The 16,457-nt window shown below is 35.3% G+C and overlaps 1 protein-coding gene across 6 annotated transcripts in view; it reads right to left on the bottom strand.

Moving 5' to 3' along the window:
- Positions 1 to 16,457, bottom strand: part of USP32 (ubiquitin specific peptidase 32) — a 101,026-nt gene that overhangs the window by 32,127 nt on the left and 52,442 nt on the right. For all 6 annotated transcript variants that reach the window (XM_068909801.1, XM_068909798.1, XM_068909799.1 and 3 more), the window contains exons 5-9: positions 14,037 to 14,196; positions 3,012 to 3,143; positions 1,816 to 1,923; positions 921 to 1,036; positions 421 to 483 (exon numbers count right to left, since the gene is read on the bottom strand). In XM_068909801.1, the coding sequence (XP_068765902.1) occupies positions 421 to 483; positions 921 to 1,036; positions 1,816 to 1,923; positions 3,012 to 3,143; positions 14,037 to 14,196 (579 nt within the window). The remainder of the gene's footprint in view (positions 1 to 420; positions 484 to 920; positions 1,037 to 1,815; positions 1,924 to 3,011; positions 3,144 to 14,036; positions 14,197 to 16,457) is intronic.

Raw genomic sequence — 16,457 nt, 5'->3', positions numbered from 1 at the left:
TGTATTCTTGTATAGCATAAAATGCAAGATACCCTAGCACACTATCCCTTTTTTCTTAAGATCATTTTTAACATGAAATAAAAATAAAGTTTCTTCAGAAAAAGTCAAGCATCTGACTTAAAAGTAGTAGTAATCATGCATAGTAAAGCCTTGCAAACAGCATATGGTTCAAATCTATTTCATCTAGTTATGTATTTTTGATTTAATTTCATGTATTAAAATGTCTTATAAAATTTAAACACAAAATTTTCCACATCGTTCTGTTAGAAAAGGAATAATGGAAACATGGCATTAACTGAAAGAGATTCTTTTATTGACATCTCTCTACTCTAAGAAAACAACAAGACTTTACCTCTTTCTTGAATTAAACTGAAGATACTAAAATATAAAAATGACAAGAGAAGAACAGTGAATTTTTACCTTTGTGGTATCATGCATATTCAAAATATCCTCTACAATTTCAGATAAATCCATGTCCAACTCCTTGAAAAACACAAGGATCAGGAAACAGAGTTAAACGCTTAAGGCACACTCCAGAGCTATATGCGTTCAGAATAAAAAAAAAATAAACTTTAAAAAATGTTGATGATACACTATAACACTGTACACTGTAAAATTCACAACTGAGCGGTTCCAGGCAGTTATATTTTTGTACCTAAGGTTTCTTTATACCACACAGAACACAGACATTATAGTCAAGTAATTCTACTTTGGTTAACGGTAGCGCAAAGCTACAACAGGTAAGTTACACGACTTCCAGTTAACACTACTCAGTTAAGACAGTTCAAGTGTGTATTTCACTGAAACTATGTTTAAGCAATGCTCACGTCTGAAACATGAAGTCAACTTCTAGTTTCATCATTTCGAAGGATAACTTTAGGAAACACGAGCAAATGACTAAAAAGTCAAATATGACTTACAGGTATTTTATCAGTACGGTTATCTTTCCAGACCTCTAAAAGTGCAACCACCATTTCTTTAAGTTCAGTGCGAGACAACACACCATCCCGGTCAATGTCAAAAACCTTGAAGCAAACTGAGAAAAAAGAAAATTATTTCTGTATGCGAGAACTACTCAACAACTATTTTTTTAATTTTTTCAAGCAGAAGGAAAGTCTGCAGAGTCACAAGAACATGATTTAGTGCTGACAGTTTTGACGACGTAAGATGCATGTATGGTAGAGAGGAAATAGAGCAGCTGTGTTTCATAAACTGAAATCTAGATTCCTGCAATTCTGTGCTGTGATTTCTGATGTGATCTAGCATGGAACATATGTGCATCCAGAAATTTCCAGTGAACGGTCACATCTAAGTTACAGTAATACGTAGTTGGAAAAGCATGGAATGAAGATATTTCAAAACGCAGGAACGTTGCGGGGGACCAGCTGAAAAATGGACAGTAAACAAGACAGAACATGCTGTTTACCACAAGACCATCAACAAGACTTGCTTTGTGTTATACATAATGAGCAGACAGATGTTTGCACTTTTCACTTTGTGTACTGAGATACACACCTCTGCATCATGATGAGCTAACACTGCAAAAAACCTCTGAAATAACAAGCTACTTCCAAACATTTATAATTTATATGAAATCATGGATAAAAATATACTGAATTAGATTTAATCATGTTTTATAAAAGAAAGTCTTCGTATTTCAACTAACTTCAACTTCTTAGCTTCTGAAGTCTGTCACCTCCCACAGATACACACTTGTTCCGTGGCAAAGCTTTTTAAAAAGTGGAAATAACAAACATTAATTGCTCAAACTGAAGAAGTTTTCTAAAATTAATAGTTAACATTTTGTGCACTTACATTTTTGTCTTTCTGCCAAGGGTCCCCTGCAGCATGCTGAGAGCCCACATGAAATTTCTTTAAAATCTATGTGATTGTCCCGATTTTCATCAAAGGCATTAAACAAACCTGCAAACCACAGAAGCATCTCCTGTTACGGAGTCTGGCCAAAACAGCTGACGATAGTAGTTGACATTTATATGAAGTTTTAACGGTTTACTTTTTCAAGGACAGGTACTAACTCATGATCATAACTAATCCGTAAGTGTAATAAAGATAAGGAAGCACTAATAAGAGCATTTTATAGAAAAAAATACAAGAATTATGAACAACAAGTCTCATTCTCATGCCTTCCTTGTATTGACTGATTTATAGTAACGTGCATCTAAACCAGGATGGTTAGGATAAGCGTTTTCCTAAAAGCTAGAGGACCAAAAGAGTAAAGGTACTCAGAGGCCACGATGGCTTTTTCAAAGTGCTTTGATACAGACACCTATGAAAATCATTGAATACCTTTGCAAATTTGGCCCTAAGGGAGTTAGGGGTTACAGTCACACCTGTTTAAGAGTTTTATTCATTCTGCACATACAACGCTTTTTATCCTATAAAGTATTTTAGCATCAATGACCCAAATGCTCTGTCCACAGGAGACACAGACCACGAGCAGAAACCATTCAAGTTTCCCCACAGCAGCTGTGTGAATTTATATTACTAAGTAGATGCAACATGCTCATAAGCAAAAGGATAAGGGGATATACCCCAAATTTTCATTGACTATGATACAGCTTCTCACAAAATGAACTGTCATTTCACAGACGAAATCGGCATTGGTCACTTTAAAAAAAAACGTGTTTTTACTTTACCACATTCAGGCACAGCAGGTTATTTTGTCATATTACCAAATCATAAGGAACCCAATGAAAAGTGTCAAGGAAGCCCATTTTGCCATATTTCCTGACAATTTGGAAGAACGCAACACACAGAAGCATCACTTCCTTTGTCATTCCCAGCAAATATAGACTCTCAGACACCTTCTGTCATTTTCAAACATTGTTTCAAACAACTAAGAGAAACGAATCTCCTTAATTTAAGTTTAACATAAATTTTAAAAGAAATAAGCCGACTTTCAAAAATCTAAAATTAATATTTTAGGAGACATCAGGTATTTAAGCCCACTTCAACATCACTTCATCAATCATTTTATCAAAGTTCCGTACCTTCACTCAGTGATGGATGAATAGGAGGGGAAACTAAGGGGGCAAATGTTTCTAAATCAAAACGTCCAGTTCTTGATTGAGCTTTTAGCAGCCAATATCGTTTTTCAAGATCAATGATGTCGGATTCTTCCACTGCATAATCAACAGAAATAAAAGAATTCTTTGGTCATACCTAGACCACGCTACAGTTCAGCATTAAATGCAGCATTACTTCCTCACAAAGAGGAATTGTGGTAATATTTTATGTTTGATTCTTGCACATACAAATTAAAAAAAAAAAAAAGCTGTGGAGAAATAAAGTTATAATTTGACTTTCTTTACCCACAGAATCATCTCAACTGTTCGATATCTAGGAGCATAAAATCAATAGTGTGTAATCATAAGTGTCTAGAAGTACCACAGAAATGAATATTGCTCACTGATAAAGGCTCCAGCCAGCTCTTCCAAGAAGCTAATCTCTTCTTGATGAATTGAACAGGTTGATTTATATATGCTATATGCCATATCATATTTTCATAAGATATCCAGTATTTAAATTCTCTAGAAAGGATGTAAAGTAGCATTAAAAAAAAAAATCCCACAAACTTTTATGGAAAAAGAACAACTTAGAATATGATTTCTCCTGAAAGATTCATCTTTGAAATTTTTAGCCTACATACATAGATAAGGCTAAATTTTATCATGACATTTTGATACAGTGTCTTGGCATTAGTTATTTCCACATATAAAACACTGCACTTTATTATTTGTGCTACAGACGCACCAAGAGACTCAGTCAACTTTGGGGAGTGATCGTACCAACCTAGAATATACTGTATGCTGAGAAATTTATAATCTAATTTAAAGAAAGAAAAAAAGCAACAACAAGTAAAATAAGGTGCTAGGCAAAGGCAGAAGAAATAGCCACAAGAAGAATTTGAGTTTTCTTTCAAACCATCATATATAAATACCATTTTAAAAACAAAATTTTTTTTTAGGGGGTCTCTCATATTTCTATCCTTGAAATTAAAACAAAAAAAGGAAAAAAAATATTATTTCTGCTCAGCAGTATTTTTAGCCTTTTTCATATGCAAGTGTGTCACAACATTGCTTTAGGTCAGTGCAAGTTAATTGGTTCTCAAATAGATGTGTAATGACAGAGCTGTCTATATTAAGAACCGCTACGTGTGATCCCATTCCCAGATTGTTCTGAGCCTTTAAATCCATGTCAGCTTTCTAATAGGTTTAACTTGAGCTATTTGGCCTGGTTTAGTCTACAGAAACAATAATAATCCTGTAAAGCTTAAGAATAAAAGAGAAAAAAATCCACATGGAAAATAAAGGTTTTTTAGTCTTTTTTCTCTTTATTTCTGTCATTGACAGTAGTCATTAAATCAGAACTACAACTTAGGTAACTTACAATTAGTGTGAGCTAGCTGTAATAACTCAGTAGGCATGCCATATAATGCACTGCAAACTGCACAATGCCTTACCCGCATCAGCACAAAGTTTGGAAAAATTATAACAAAATATTAAAATCTGAAACGGGGCTGGAGGACTGTGCAGGGTTTGCATCCTCCTGTAAAGTACTTTTTAGGTGGTCTGAAGAGAAAAGTAACACCAGCGAAAGCAAGTCCTCCTTTTCCTCCGCGCATTCAGTACGATCACTTGACAGACCATACGCTAACATGCGGAACACCCTCCCCAACGCCGCAGCTCTAGGGTTGCGTTAAGCCAATCTGAGCTCAGGCTGCGCCTGATGCCTACCTTTCCCTTAACTCCAGGCATAAGCTGCAGCGTCCTCACTCACACTAATATCGGCTATTGGGCTGAGGTGGAAAATTAGACAGGGAACTGATCCAGTTGAAAAATTAGCCCGACTTCCTTTCTCCTCTCCCCCTTCTGAAAAAGTACTTTCAGGCAGGATCAATTCCCCTCTCTGGCTTACATTTCCTAGCTCTTGTTCTTGTAGTAATACATATGAGAGCAATAACCTAAATATATAAAAAGTTATTCTACTAGGAATCAAGATGGAGAAATAGAAAATATATTCCTCTGAAAATGCATAGCAGCATCAGAGATGTTGAAAACCATGGCACAGATGCAAGCAGTTTCATGAGCTTAAGTAGAACGGTCAAGTGAGATTGAAGAAAGTACTGTATTTGGTATGTCCTCAGAAATATGGGGATGGTCATGCTGACTTAATGACACACCTGTCCCACAATGGTGAGAATATCAACAGATGAGAGAAAACTGTCAGATAAAATACGCTTCCCCTCAATCTTGTTTTGTCTACAGATATCAGGGTGCTACAGTATTGGTAACAAAAAGCTCACAAGTATCACAGTAGGACTAGACTTCCAGCATTCTGCAAGAGATGTAAAAAAGAATACACAGAGCTTCAAGATGAGAAATAACCAAAACAACCAAAAATGAAACGTAAAAGCTGCTTTGTGAGACGGAATCTTAAGTACACAAAGAGATTTGTAAAACCATTACAGTATCTAAACAACTGCTTATAAAGCGCATGTTTATACTCTTATTTTTAAAGAAAATTTGCGGGCACGCATTATTGCTTTCATTAGCAAATAGAAATGCATCAGGCTAACTCTTGAAGATGAGCATGTAAATCAGTTTGTGTCCTTTTAAGCTCCCTGCGTGACTACACATAGTTAAAATTAGGAAGTAAAAGAGTTAACAGGGCTGCTACTTCATTCTTGAAATGATTCAATATTTTAAGAATATTCAAAAAAGAGGAGGAAGCTCGCATCGTCTCTACCGAGGAGTAAACCTTAGGAGCAGACACTTCCTTTCTCTGGCAGGTGCATTATTTACCTTTAACAATTAAGAACTGAAGTTAAATTGTCTCACAGGATAAAATATTCTCAAATACCTATAGTATAAGCTAGTTGTACTCCACTCGCTAATTGTGTTTGACAGCTATTAACAACAGTACTACCTTTATTGCTCTATTAATTTAAACTCAGAAAGAAAAGGTTATCAGAAGGCATCTTATCTGCATTTCTGTCAAGCAGTGACTGAAATTACATAGTCATTAAAAAACAAAGCTTTTCCAAATCATCATATTTGAAAGAATAGCTGCTAAACATGAACATAAGAAGTGCTACATTGATAACGTAGCCAAGGCAGGTCAGGTGTACTGATTATACTCGCACAAGGAAAAGTCAAACATTTTGGAAAGTAAAACTGACAAAGCAGTAAAGAACACTCTTTGTATTAATTAGACTTGAACAACTTGGACTGAATACATTTTAAAAGTGAAACTGTGACACAAGAATACTTTTCATTCACAGTACCAGGAATTGTAGTCCATTATAACAGTTTCATTTACATAAAATAAAACAAAAGATTGACTGCATTATAGTACATGCAAATGTTTAACTCTGAACTCGAAGAGCCAGCTGCTAGATAATCCCATTTCTCCAGAGTGATTTCTTTGCATATATACTGAAATTAATTTACAAAATTATATAGTGCACCATATATTCCTCATTACATTTAAACAAACTGGAATCAAGTAACTTACGGCCTACATACTCCATTTCAGACACTCAGCTTAGGACCCACTGAGGATGTCAGCAATTCAAAATAAATACTGAACATAATTTCATTACAATTGGCACATACAAACTGGGGCATCAAAAGAAAAAATGAATTTCTAAAAACAGTGCACAGTATTCATAATCCATATGCCATACTGGCTTGATTGACAGCACATTTTCAGTAAAGTCTTCTGTAAGTTATGATATATACACATATTTGTAATTGAAGCTTACATGAAGTAGACTGTACTTTTCCAAACATACTAGTGCGTATGAAAAAAGCCATATTTTTCTAAAGAGGTTTTATCTAGATAAAGTATTTTAGCTTTTCAAAGTATAAAATTTTTCTTTTCCTAATGCCTGTTGAAGTCACATCAGGAAGCATGGACTTCCACTCAGTAGTGTGAATTCTGAATAACTTATGATTAAAAAAAACGTATTTTATAAATACAATATACTACAAAGCATTGGAATAGACATTTGTAGGCCAAGTAAGCATTTATTTTCATCAGTTATATATGATACGATTCTTTGATATCGCACTAAGATATTATCCACCTTTGAAATTTGTCATGATTAAGAAATATTTTGCGTAAGTTTAGAGCACACACTAACAGTTTACTCTCCTATGCTTTTTTCACGCCTCTTACCATTTGTCCATTAAAAACATGAAAAGCTTTCAGATCTGTGAAGTTTTAAGAATAGTATTTTATAGTTCAAGTTGTCCAAGAGTAGCAGTTAGAGAAGTTTAATTAGACGAATACAAGTACACCTTAAGTTACAGTCTTCACATAGTAAAGGAAGAACAGTAAACAAAACATTTTCAGCAAGAATATGCACCTAAGAAACTGTAAAATCTATTAAAAATCGCGTAAAACCAGCTTCTACACTGCTCAACTGCGCAACAAGGATAAACATTAAAATAAACACCCTTCGATTCAATGCCATTTTCATGAAAGGTACTTCCTTCTTAAATGTTACAAGTAACAAGTCATTAATAGGTAGCAAGTCATTAATATTCTTTTTTTCTTAGAAAAAAAGTTTTAAAATATGGTCTTTTTCAGGCCATATTTATTACAATTCTTTATAACACCAGAATTAACTGAAGACTTCAATGTATTTTAACAACAATTAAATATTTACCCACCTAGTGGCACGATTCTCTCTGGTTCACAACAGTAGAAGCATACCATATTCCCAACATGTTAACTGAAGCTTGGTTTGTTTTCCTGTTCACCATGATATTCTCCAAGCAAAACCAGGTCCCATTCACATATAGGGCTCTTCGTCACCAAGCGGCTGAGTCGGAGCCACAAGACTGAATGACTGAACAACGGTATTTCTGAACACGCACAGTTGTTTGTCACTTTCAGACTCGCTCAGAGAAGATGCGGGGACCTCAGGCATAGAGAGCTGCTTTACAAGACATCAGATAAGCTGGGAACTAAGAGGATAACGAAGTGGCAAGATGCAGATTAAGCCACGCTAGGGCATTTTCTTATTGGCCTAGTCTGCTGTAATACTTTTTTTTTTTCCTCTTTTAAAACAGAACAGGACACACAGAGAAGTGACTATTACAACTTCGACCAAGATTCTCGGGTGTGCCAGCCACTAGCATCTGGCTGTTAGCCTCGCAAAAGACAGTACATGCTTCTCAGTACCTTAATAAGATGGGAACACGTAAGGAAAAGGTATGAAATACTGAGGTTCAACTCAAAGCACAAGTGTCCACACACTTGAAATAAAACCAGCACAGCTAAAAAAGCTAAAGAAACCTCTGTTAAAAAAAAAAAAATCCAAATCTATAGAAGTATCTTATAGTACCCTTATGTACTTTATTGAGAGAGAGTGTTTCAAGTGTAGATACCAAAACTTAAGTAGGCAAGCTACAGAACAGGAATCTGCATCTAGATAGACTTTTAATATGAGCAAATTTAAGTGATCCCTTCATTTTGCTTTCACAGACTCGCATCTTGTTATAAAGCTCTATCGGTTTATAAACCCATCTTTGACAGGAGAGGTTACTTTCACAACATTTAGTTTCAACTTCATATACTATTATTTGAAAAACTCACTCTTGCGTTTCAGCTATGTCTTCTGGTTATCCAGACCTCCTCTCACTCATTAGGTTAAATTAGCAATAACCGTATGTTCTAAAATATAATCCTTATTCTCATTATACACTGTCTTACTAGATCTCAACAAGTAAGAGCTCTCAGAAAAAGCAAGGGTATGTTGATGAATTTTTCTGATGACAAGAGAGGCTCTTTTTAATTCAAAGGAGAATTAGGAGGCTACTTAATAAGAACTCAGTGACGCAAGAACTGGAGTAACAGCGCAGAAGTACAAATTATACAGCTTGTCAGTTTGAAACCAGGAACTTCTATGATAAATGGGAGCACTCTCCCTGCTGAAAATGGCTGAGAAGAACCTGAACATAAAAGCCCATCACGTGATATTGAGACATCAAAACGACCCAAGCATAAAAAAGGCAAACACCGCCTATGTTGCATCAGAAGAAATATGTCCAAGCGAAGGAAACCAGTGAGGTCTCATCTGGAACACAGCAGCAACTTGCTGCCTGCCAGAGCAGAAACTGGAGGATGCAGAAAATGACTCTTACGAATAACAAAGGGAGATGAAGCACCCAGTCTGAAACAAAGCCTTTAATTGGGCTCATTTTACTTTAACAAAAAGGCCAAGAAGAAATGTAACAGTCATCTGCCTTTATACTGAAGAGTAAAAGGGAAGGAGAGCAGGGACTGCCTGAGATCAAGGAAAATACTGACAGAAAAGATAGATATACACTGCCCGCAGATACATGTAGAAGATTTACTGGAATAGCTTCCCAATAATAACAACTGGAGAAAAAAAAAAAAAAAAACCTCTGTACCTTAGGGAAAGAATAATACAGTCACTCACAGGGCATGCATTCAGTGAGACAGGAGACCCCTCCATGTCTCTCTCATGTTCCTGTGTGTCCATCTGCTAAATTAAGCAGTAGAAAGCTGTACTTTGCGGGGAGAATGACCTCAGTTCTATTCCTGTAATTAAAAGAGTACTAACCAGCCACAGCATGCAATAAAATGACATCCTCCAGCGGCCAAGAATTGTTATATTACTGAAGTACTATATTTGGACTTGGGTACCAGAGGAGATGAAATATCTAATTTGTAATAATTAAGGATATGTAATAATTTGGGGGAATATTCTCCTACTGAGAATTTCAGTGTTAGTCAGTCTCTGACAGGATTTACCATTGATTGAAATGTTTCACTACATTTCTATTCAATGTGACAATAAATAAAATCAAGAACACCCAGTCATACTACAAAACTGGGAAAATTCAAGCTACTGCTAGTTGGACGTTATGCAGGTGGAGGAGAGACTTGTGTTCCTCAAACTGTTTGGGAGGAAATATACTGAAGGTCCAAGACAAACTTAAGTTATTTTGCTAGCTTTCAAATGGAAGGATTCATATTCATAATTTAAGTGAAATAGAAAAAAATTTGATTAAAAACAGCAAGTGCAACTTCCTGTAACTTCAAATTTTAATGTCTAATTATGTGTTGAGAAATACAATTAAAGTCATCTGCATTCTGAAACAAATGTTATTTACAAATGAAAAATTAGAATTCCTTTGTTTCCGTGACATCTTGCCTCATTAAGCAAATTTAAATGGAGTCGCTGATGCTTTGCAATAAAGTGTTTGCTGTCTGTTTCTAAATCAATGTTAATAACTGTCACTATCCTTATCACGGCAATTTTTCTCGTCTCTGACATATCATTCAGGACATTTAACGGCAAGCACATGAGAGGAGGCAGGGCCGGCAGAAGGGTTTGCAGCTCGAGCCGACTGATGTCCCAGGAGAGGGCGCAGCGGCAGATTCTAGTATCCAGGTGACAAATTTGCAAACTGCATTAGCAAGTCTTACAAATTAATTTTCATTACACACTACAAGAGATTTTAAAACGTTCAGTCTTTCACTATACTCTAACAGTGTTTGCGTAGGTTTACTAAGCGTTATTTCACTCACTTGTTCTCCCAGAAGGCAACTATTATCCTAGTTATGAATATTACAAACAAGCCTCTATTTAGAGAAAAGGAGCCTGTCATAAGAGCCTTTACTATTTTCTGTGATCAGCTATGGTAAGACTACTGCTGCACTAACATTTCTTATTATTTAGATTGACACACCAATATATACATATGCATATGTAATGCATTTTTATTATTACTTACTTTCACATCTGATGTATGATATTCCTATACAGCCTCAAATTTCACAATACATTATCAGGCACACTAAAAAAATATTTGTGCAGATTTGTGGGAGGCAGGTTAGTTCACCAGCAGTCATCTTGCCATCTGAAATTCTTATCAGTTTCTCCGCATTCGTCAGTTGAAAGACACTGAACTGCAGACATCACAATATAGACAGTGCAATCACATTCTCTTTTTCTCATTACTACATTTAACTGAAAAATAACAACTTAATTTTATCTTGAGGCCCAAACATACACTGTAACATAAGCCCCAAATTTAGTTAATTATACTGAATCTGTGAACAATGTACAGTTTAAAACATTTTAATCGTTCAAAAAGATATGTAAACTATACAATTCTCTTGAATACAATGAACAGCTTGACCTTAGATCTGACACGCACTTGAAGATTCAATAATCACTTCAAAGACTCAAATATTTTAATTTCAGCTTCTTTTAATCCTAACAATTGAAAACTAGTATTTCAATCAGTTCTATCTTCATTACTTCATTCAGCCTACAGCTTATAAAAATAAGCTGTAGGTAAAGAAATTGAGAATACTACCAACTACCAGAAAACATTAAATTTCTCAGTGGTCTGACCAACTACATAGCAACGTAAATGATTATTTTTTTCCAGAACATACAGTTTCTGTTGAAACACTCAGAGATAAAAAATTCTGCAAAGGTATTTAATGAAGGTTTAAAAATCTTGCAACTTCTCCACCAGAACGCGTAAACAAACCAGCGCACGTAAAAGAGCAGCCACGCATGTTTCCTAGAAAAGGAGGAAGAGTAGATACTTCCTCCTGTAATACAGTTTACAGTATCAGATGGCGCAATGCACAGAAGTGTTATGAAATTATTATAAACCAACTTGATCACAGAAAGACTACAAGCAAACGCATGAAATCTACTTGTATTTCTAAACCTTGAAACATAAGAATTACAAAAATACAACTATCTAAAGAGGCAGAGTGAGCAGATTTCAAGGTTAACGTTTTCAAAGATGATTATCATGCTGAGGTATAATCACTGAGCCTACTCCGAAAAGTTAAACACAGAGCGAGAGGGCTACTTTGTAAGAGTGACAGTATATGCAAGAGCAATTAAGCAAGATTTGAGACTGTATAGTTGAACATCTCAAAGAGCTAAATGGAAGTTAAAGGGGACAACTGCCGTTAAATTGAAAACAGAGACTACAGTTCCTGCAGAGGCATTCTCCAGCAAGCGTTGCATGGCTGAAATGTTAACATAACGTCATCCTGATTTGTTGATAGGTCCCTGCAATCAGAGAGGCTCAAATGTAAACAGGGGTACTTGAGACAATTTGATTTGAAAGAGATTGCTGAAGCAAGTGGAATTCTGTTAAGCCAAGGGCTGAAAAATTTGAGAGGAGAAAGCGAAAACGCACTCTCCACAAAATGAAAAGAAAAAAAAAAAACAACTACACCATAGTAGAAACAAATAAGATGGACCCACTAAAACAAACTTTTCCAAGAATCAGAATAGACTGTGTGTCCTATTCATTGCATTTTAACAGACCTTCTCTCTTGCCCACTTGGTCATCTTAATTTTGTTTTTAATTAGTCTTTCAGTCTTAGTTTTTCAAATTTGTGGTTCAGAAGTGAAAACAACCCTTAGCCTGGTAAGCTGAAGAAAGGCTTTCTTCTTGACACAAGAAAGTAGGTATGCGTGGGCTAAGGTAGAATATTGTCCTCTTTAGATTAAAGACCGTTTCCTTCCTTGAATCATTTAATATGCACATCTGCAACACACAAGGGAAATAGCTGGGCCTGGCCACAGACAGTAACAGTGGCAGGCAAAAAGAGAAAAAGTGAGTATGATATTAAATATGAAGCATAAAGTCCATTTAAAAAGTAGCTCTTCAAATTTTTTTTTACTATAAATCTCAGTTTCAGTATAAATAAACTTTTTGCAAAAAATATAATAGAAAATGTTCAGAAAAACTTCCGATTTTAGAACATGAAGAAAAAAACAAAGCAAGCTCTGAGTTAACATCCAGAGGCCCAGGATGAACCTTTCCTTGAATATCTAGGGCAAAGGACATTTGACAGGTTTGGAGGCATAGCACAGCTCAATTTGATGCAGCTTGAGAGATTCGTACCATGGCTGATGTCTGTTGAATTCAAAGGAGGATTTTTTTTACTGCACTTTCTCTGCTTCATCTATTAGACTTCATAATGTTTAGTGGTTTTCTGTAACCTCAATGCCTACTGCAGTCTCTCATGCAATGTAAATATGTTACCTGTCTATAAACTTCTAGTTTTATTATGCATTTTCATTTCAGAGGATCACAACATGATTTTAATGCTTGTATTTAAAACTTAAAAAACAAACAAACTTTATTCAAGTACCCTACCTATTAGCAGGATCATATGCCATGCCCTCACCAAAGGAAGCCTATGACAGTGCACAGAACAGAACCAGATTGCTCAAATCACGATACCTCAACAGCAAACACCCTTCTTCTCCTAAAGATATGACAACCCCCAGGAGCTATATATATAATGACTACTAATGTTATATTTGCACATAAAGGGTAATTTATCAGCCCTTTATTTTTACATTTAACCTAAAAAACAGCTGCTCCTTCTTTTACATCAATGTAGACATTAGAAAGAATTTGTTCTTTTGAGATCATTTCTATATGCAAATTCTGAACAGGTTTCTCCTTAGATAACTTAGTTGCCTGACTACATCACATGCCAGGAATATTGCTTATTTCACTACTGAAAACAAATTAAGAGGTAATGCTTATTTTTGAGACAAGCATTATTTTCAAAACTGTGCCAATAGTTTTGAGATATACTGTATCTAAAAGAGCAAATACAAAAACTGTACTGTATTAATATTAAGTTCCTTCAAAGAAAGGTATTTATCAAAGGTTTGGGTTTTTTTTGTTTTAATTTACTTGGTAGTCAGTTTCTATAAGCAGCATTGTAATCTCACTACTGTTATCTCTTATAAATAATGACTCACTATGTCCTTGTATATGACAACGCTTTACATGTCACAGCACAAAAAGCAGAGAACAAATTAGCATGGAAAAGAAATTTATCTTGCTGGGCAGAACTGTATGCATCTAATCAGAGTAGTGAGATTTAATGAACAACTACTGCAAGGCAACACTAAACTTGTGAACTCTGAAATAGTTTTTAAAAAATATGCATAAAAAGAACTATCATTTACTTACAGTGTGTGACTCCAGCGAGGGTTTGATAGAAGGTAGGGGTATCACTATCATCAGTGAGCGTCACATACACACCTCCAGACAGCAGCCAACGAGAAAATGTGAAAGCATCTTTGTTGTGTAATAGCCAACTCCTGAATTTCTCATAGTTTACCTTTTCACCCTATGAGAAAAATAAGTAGTGAGCTGTTTTTCTCTCCTTTCTAAGTATCAGTAAACAGAAACCATCCTGCTGTATGAACAACAGGTGGGACAGCCTCCTATAAAAGTAAGAACTAAAATAATTTTTGTGAAATCATGCCTGTTTTTCCATTTTATCCTGAACTATAGCACAGGGAAGGTAATTAGACTCCTGAGTTCCCTCTGCATTTCAACCACCTACTCAATGTGGCCTCTGGAAAGCTATTTACTCCAAACCTCAGGTTAAGGGGATTATGAGAAGAATGGTTACTTACAACTCACAGTAACAGGGACTGTTTTTTATGGAGCAATTTATTATGACTGATGCTCTTAGGTCCCAAACAAGAGGTGCTACAAAATCATAAACTTTCTGTTATATCTATGCAAGTGCATAAATATCTAATATAAAATTCAGATTTGTGACTAATCACACTGTTAGTTATTCAGTGCAGCAGCATATAAAACTTTTCCCCTCTGTCACTTAAAACACTACAAGAGTATATGTCAACATGACATTCACAGTTTCTCCTAATTCAGTCTCTGTTGCTGGTTGTCTCACATGGAATTGCGTGTTCAGAATACATAAAAAAAAAATTCAGATTCACAGAGTTCAAATGCTGAAGAGGCTGCTTAAACTACTCAGTTGAATGGTTTACATGCTGTGACAATGAAATCGTAGAGATCAGACTTATTTCTACAGAACCCACAAAACTAACTAAAATAGAAGACAGACTATTATCAATAGACAAACTCATTGTCGAGGGGTCCTAATATCCATAGGAAATAACAGAGGTTGCAAACTGTGAAAGGTTTCAAGCCACTGACTGTTTAAATCTCCCTGATATGACAGGCTACTAAACTTTACTGATTTACACCTTTTCAGAAACCAGTAATTTGCTTTTGGCTACAGCCTATCTAGAACTGCCAGTTGGAGAAAACTGAAAATCAACTGTTTCCTTTGCAGGTTGCTCAATGGTTAATCACCATCGCTGTTAAAAAAAAAAATAATTTTTTTTTGCTTCATATTCCAATTAAAAGGGATTGTTTCAGGTTCCAGATAGTAGTTCTTTTTATGCTTTTCCCTAAGACTAAAGGGTATTCTGGTGTTATATTTTCCTCTGATAAAAACATGAAGATATTGTAATCAGGACACTTTCTGACCCTCCTCTTAATAATAAACAGAGGAAACCCTGTGTGCTTGTTGCTAGCTTTGTAGCCCTGTATTATTTGGGGGAATTTTCCCTACACCTTCTTGTATTACAACTGCAGTACAAAAGTTAACTTAAGCATGTCAGAAATAAATGGAACTATGATAGAAGACTGACCAAAAAAATATAAGGAGCGAATGTCCTTTTATAATTCCCACACAGTTTTAAAAAACAGTATCTGAACTGCTACATATTTATTATGATATCAACATAGAAATATGGGGTGATGGAAATGGAAAAATAAAAGGTTTGGCTTTTTTTTTCTATGGGTCTTAGTAATAAAATGTTTCAAATGTTTTACAAAGGTTCATCAGCAAGATTCAAATTGGCAAAATTCATTATCTCTTTATCTCTGTTTAAAGTACATGCAAGTAATTCGCCAGTCCCCACCATTACTTGATAAAGCTTTACAAATTAAATGAGAACACAGTTTTTAATTTCTACTCTATTTTAAGATTTATATACTTGATCCAGAAAAATTGAGGTGTTTCCTAAAAGTGCCTTGGTAAACAACTCACCAAGCTATGAAGGATCTGGAAGTTTCACAGATCAGGCAAAACCAGCATATGACCAAAGAGTAAAGCCTCCAGATGTGGAAGCTTCAATCTGTAGCTAAATTTTTGCGTGTTATTTGTTGTACTTCTGGTTTTGAAATTACTATGCCTATATTCAGTAATATGCTTACAAAACTTCCTCACATGTAGATCACTGTCTTTCAAAATTCGTTAACGTACTCAAACTGCAGAATTTACCAGTCAGTATCCAGAGGGATTTTGTTTTTAATGCTTTGGCACAAAGTACTTCATTTTTCCTCAGCTCACTCAAACGTTTATTTAGAATTTAAAAAAAAAAGTGCTCAATCTAGCTAGGGGAAAAAAATGCCTTCACTAATAATTCACAGAGGAGAAAGACTCCCGAACCTTCCAAACAGAGAAGAAAGGTACAGTTTATGAACATGACTCATTTGCTCTCCATTGTAAAACTTAAGGGCTGCGCTACTCACTCATTTGCCTTTAATTACATTGAACTTGATAGC

The sequence above is a fragment of the Struthio camelus genome, chromosome 16, assembly GCF_040807025.1.
Source record: "Struthio camelus isolate bStrCam1 chromosome 16, bStrCam1.hap1, whole genome shotgun sequence".
NCBI classification, from domain to species: Eukaryota; Metazoa; Chordata; class Aves; order Struthioniformes; family Struthionidae; genus Struthio; species Struthio camelus.
Note: the sequence above shows the minus strand (reverse complement) of the source record. Positions and strands in the feature narration are given on the sequence as shown.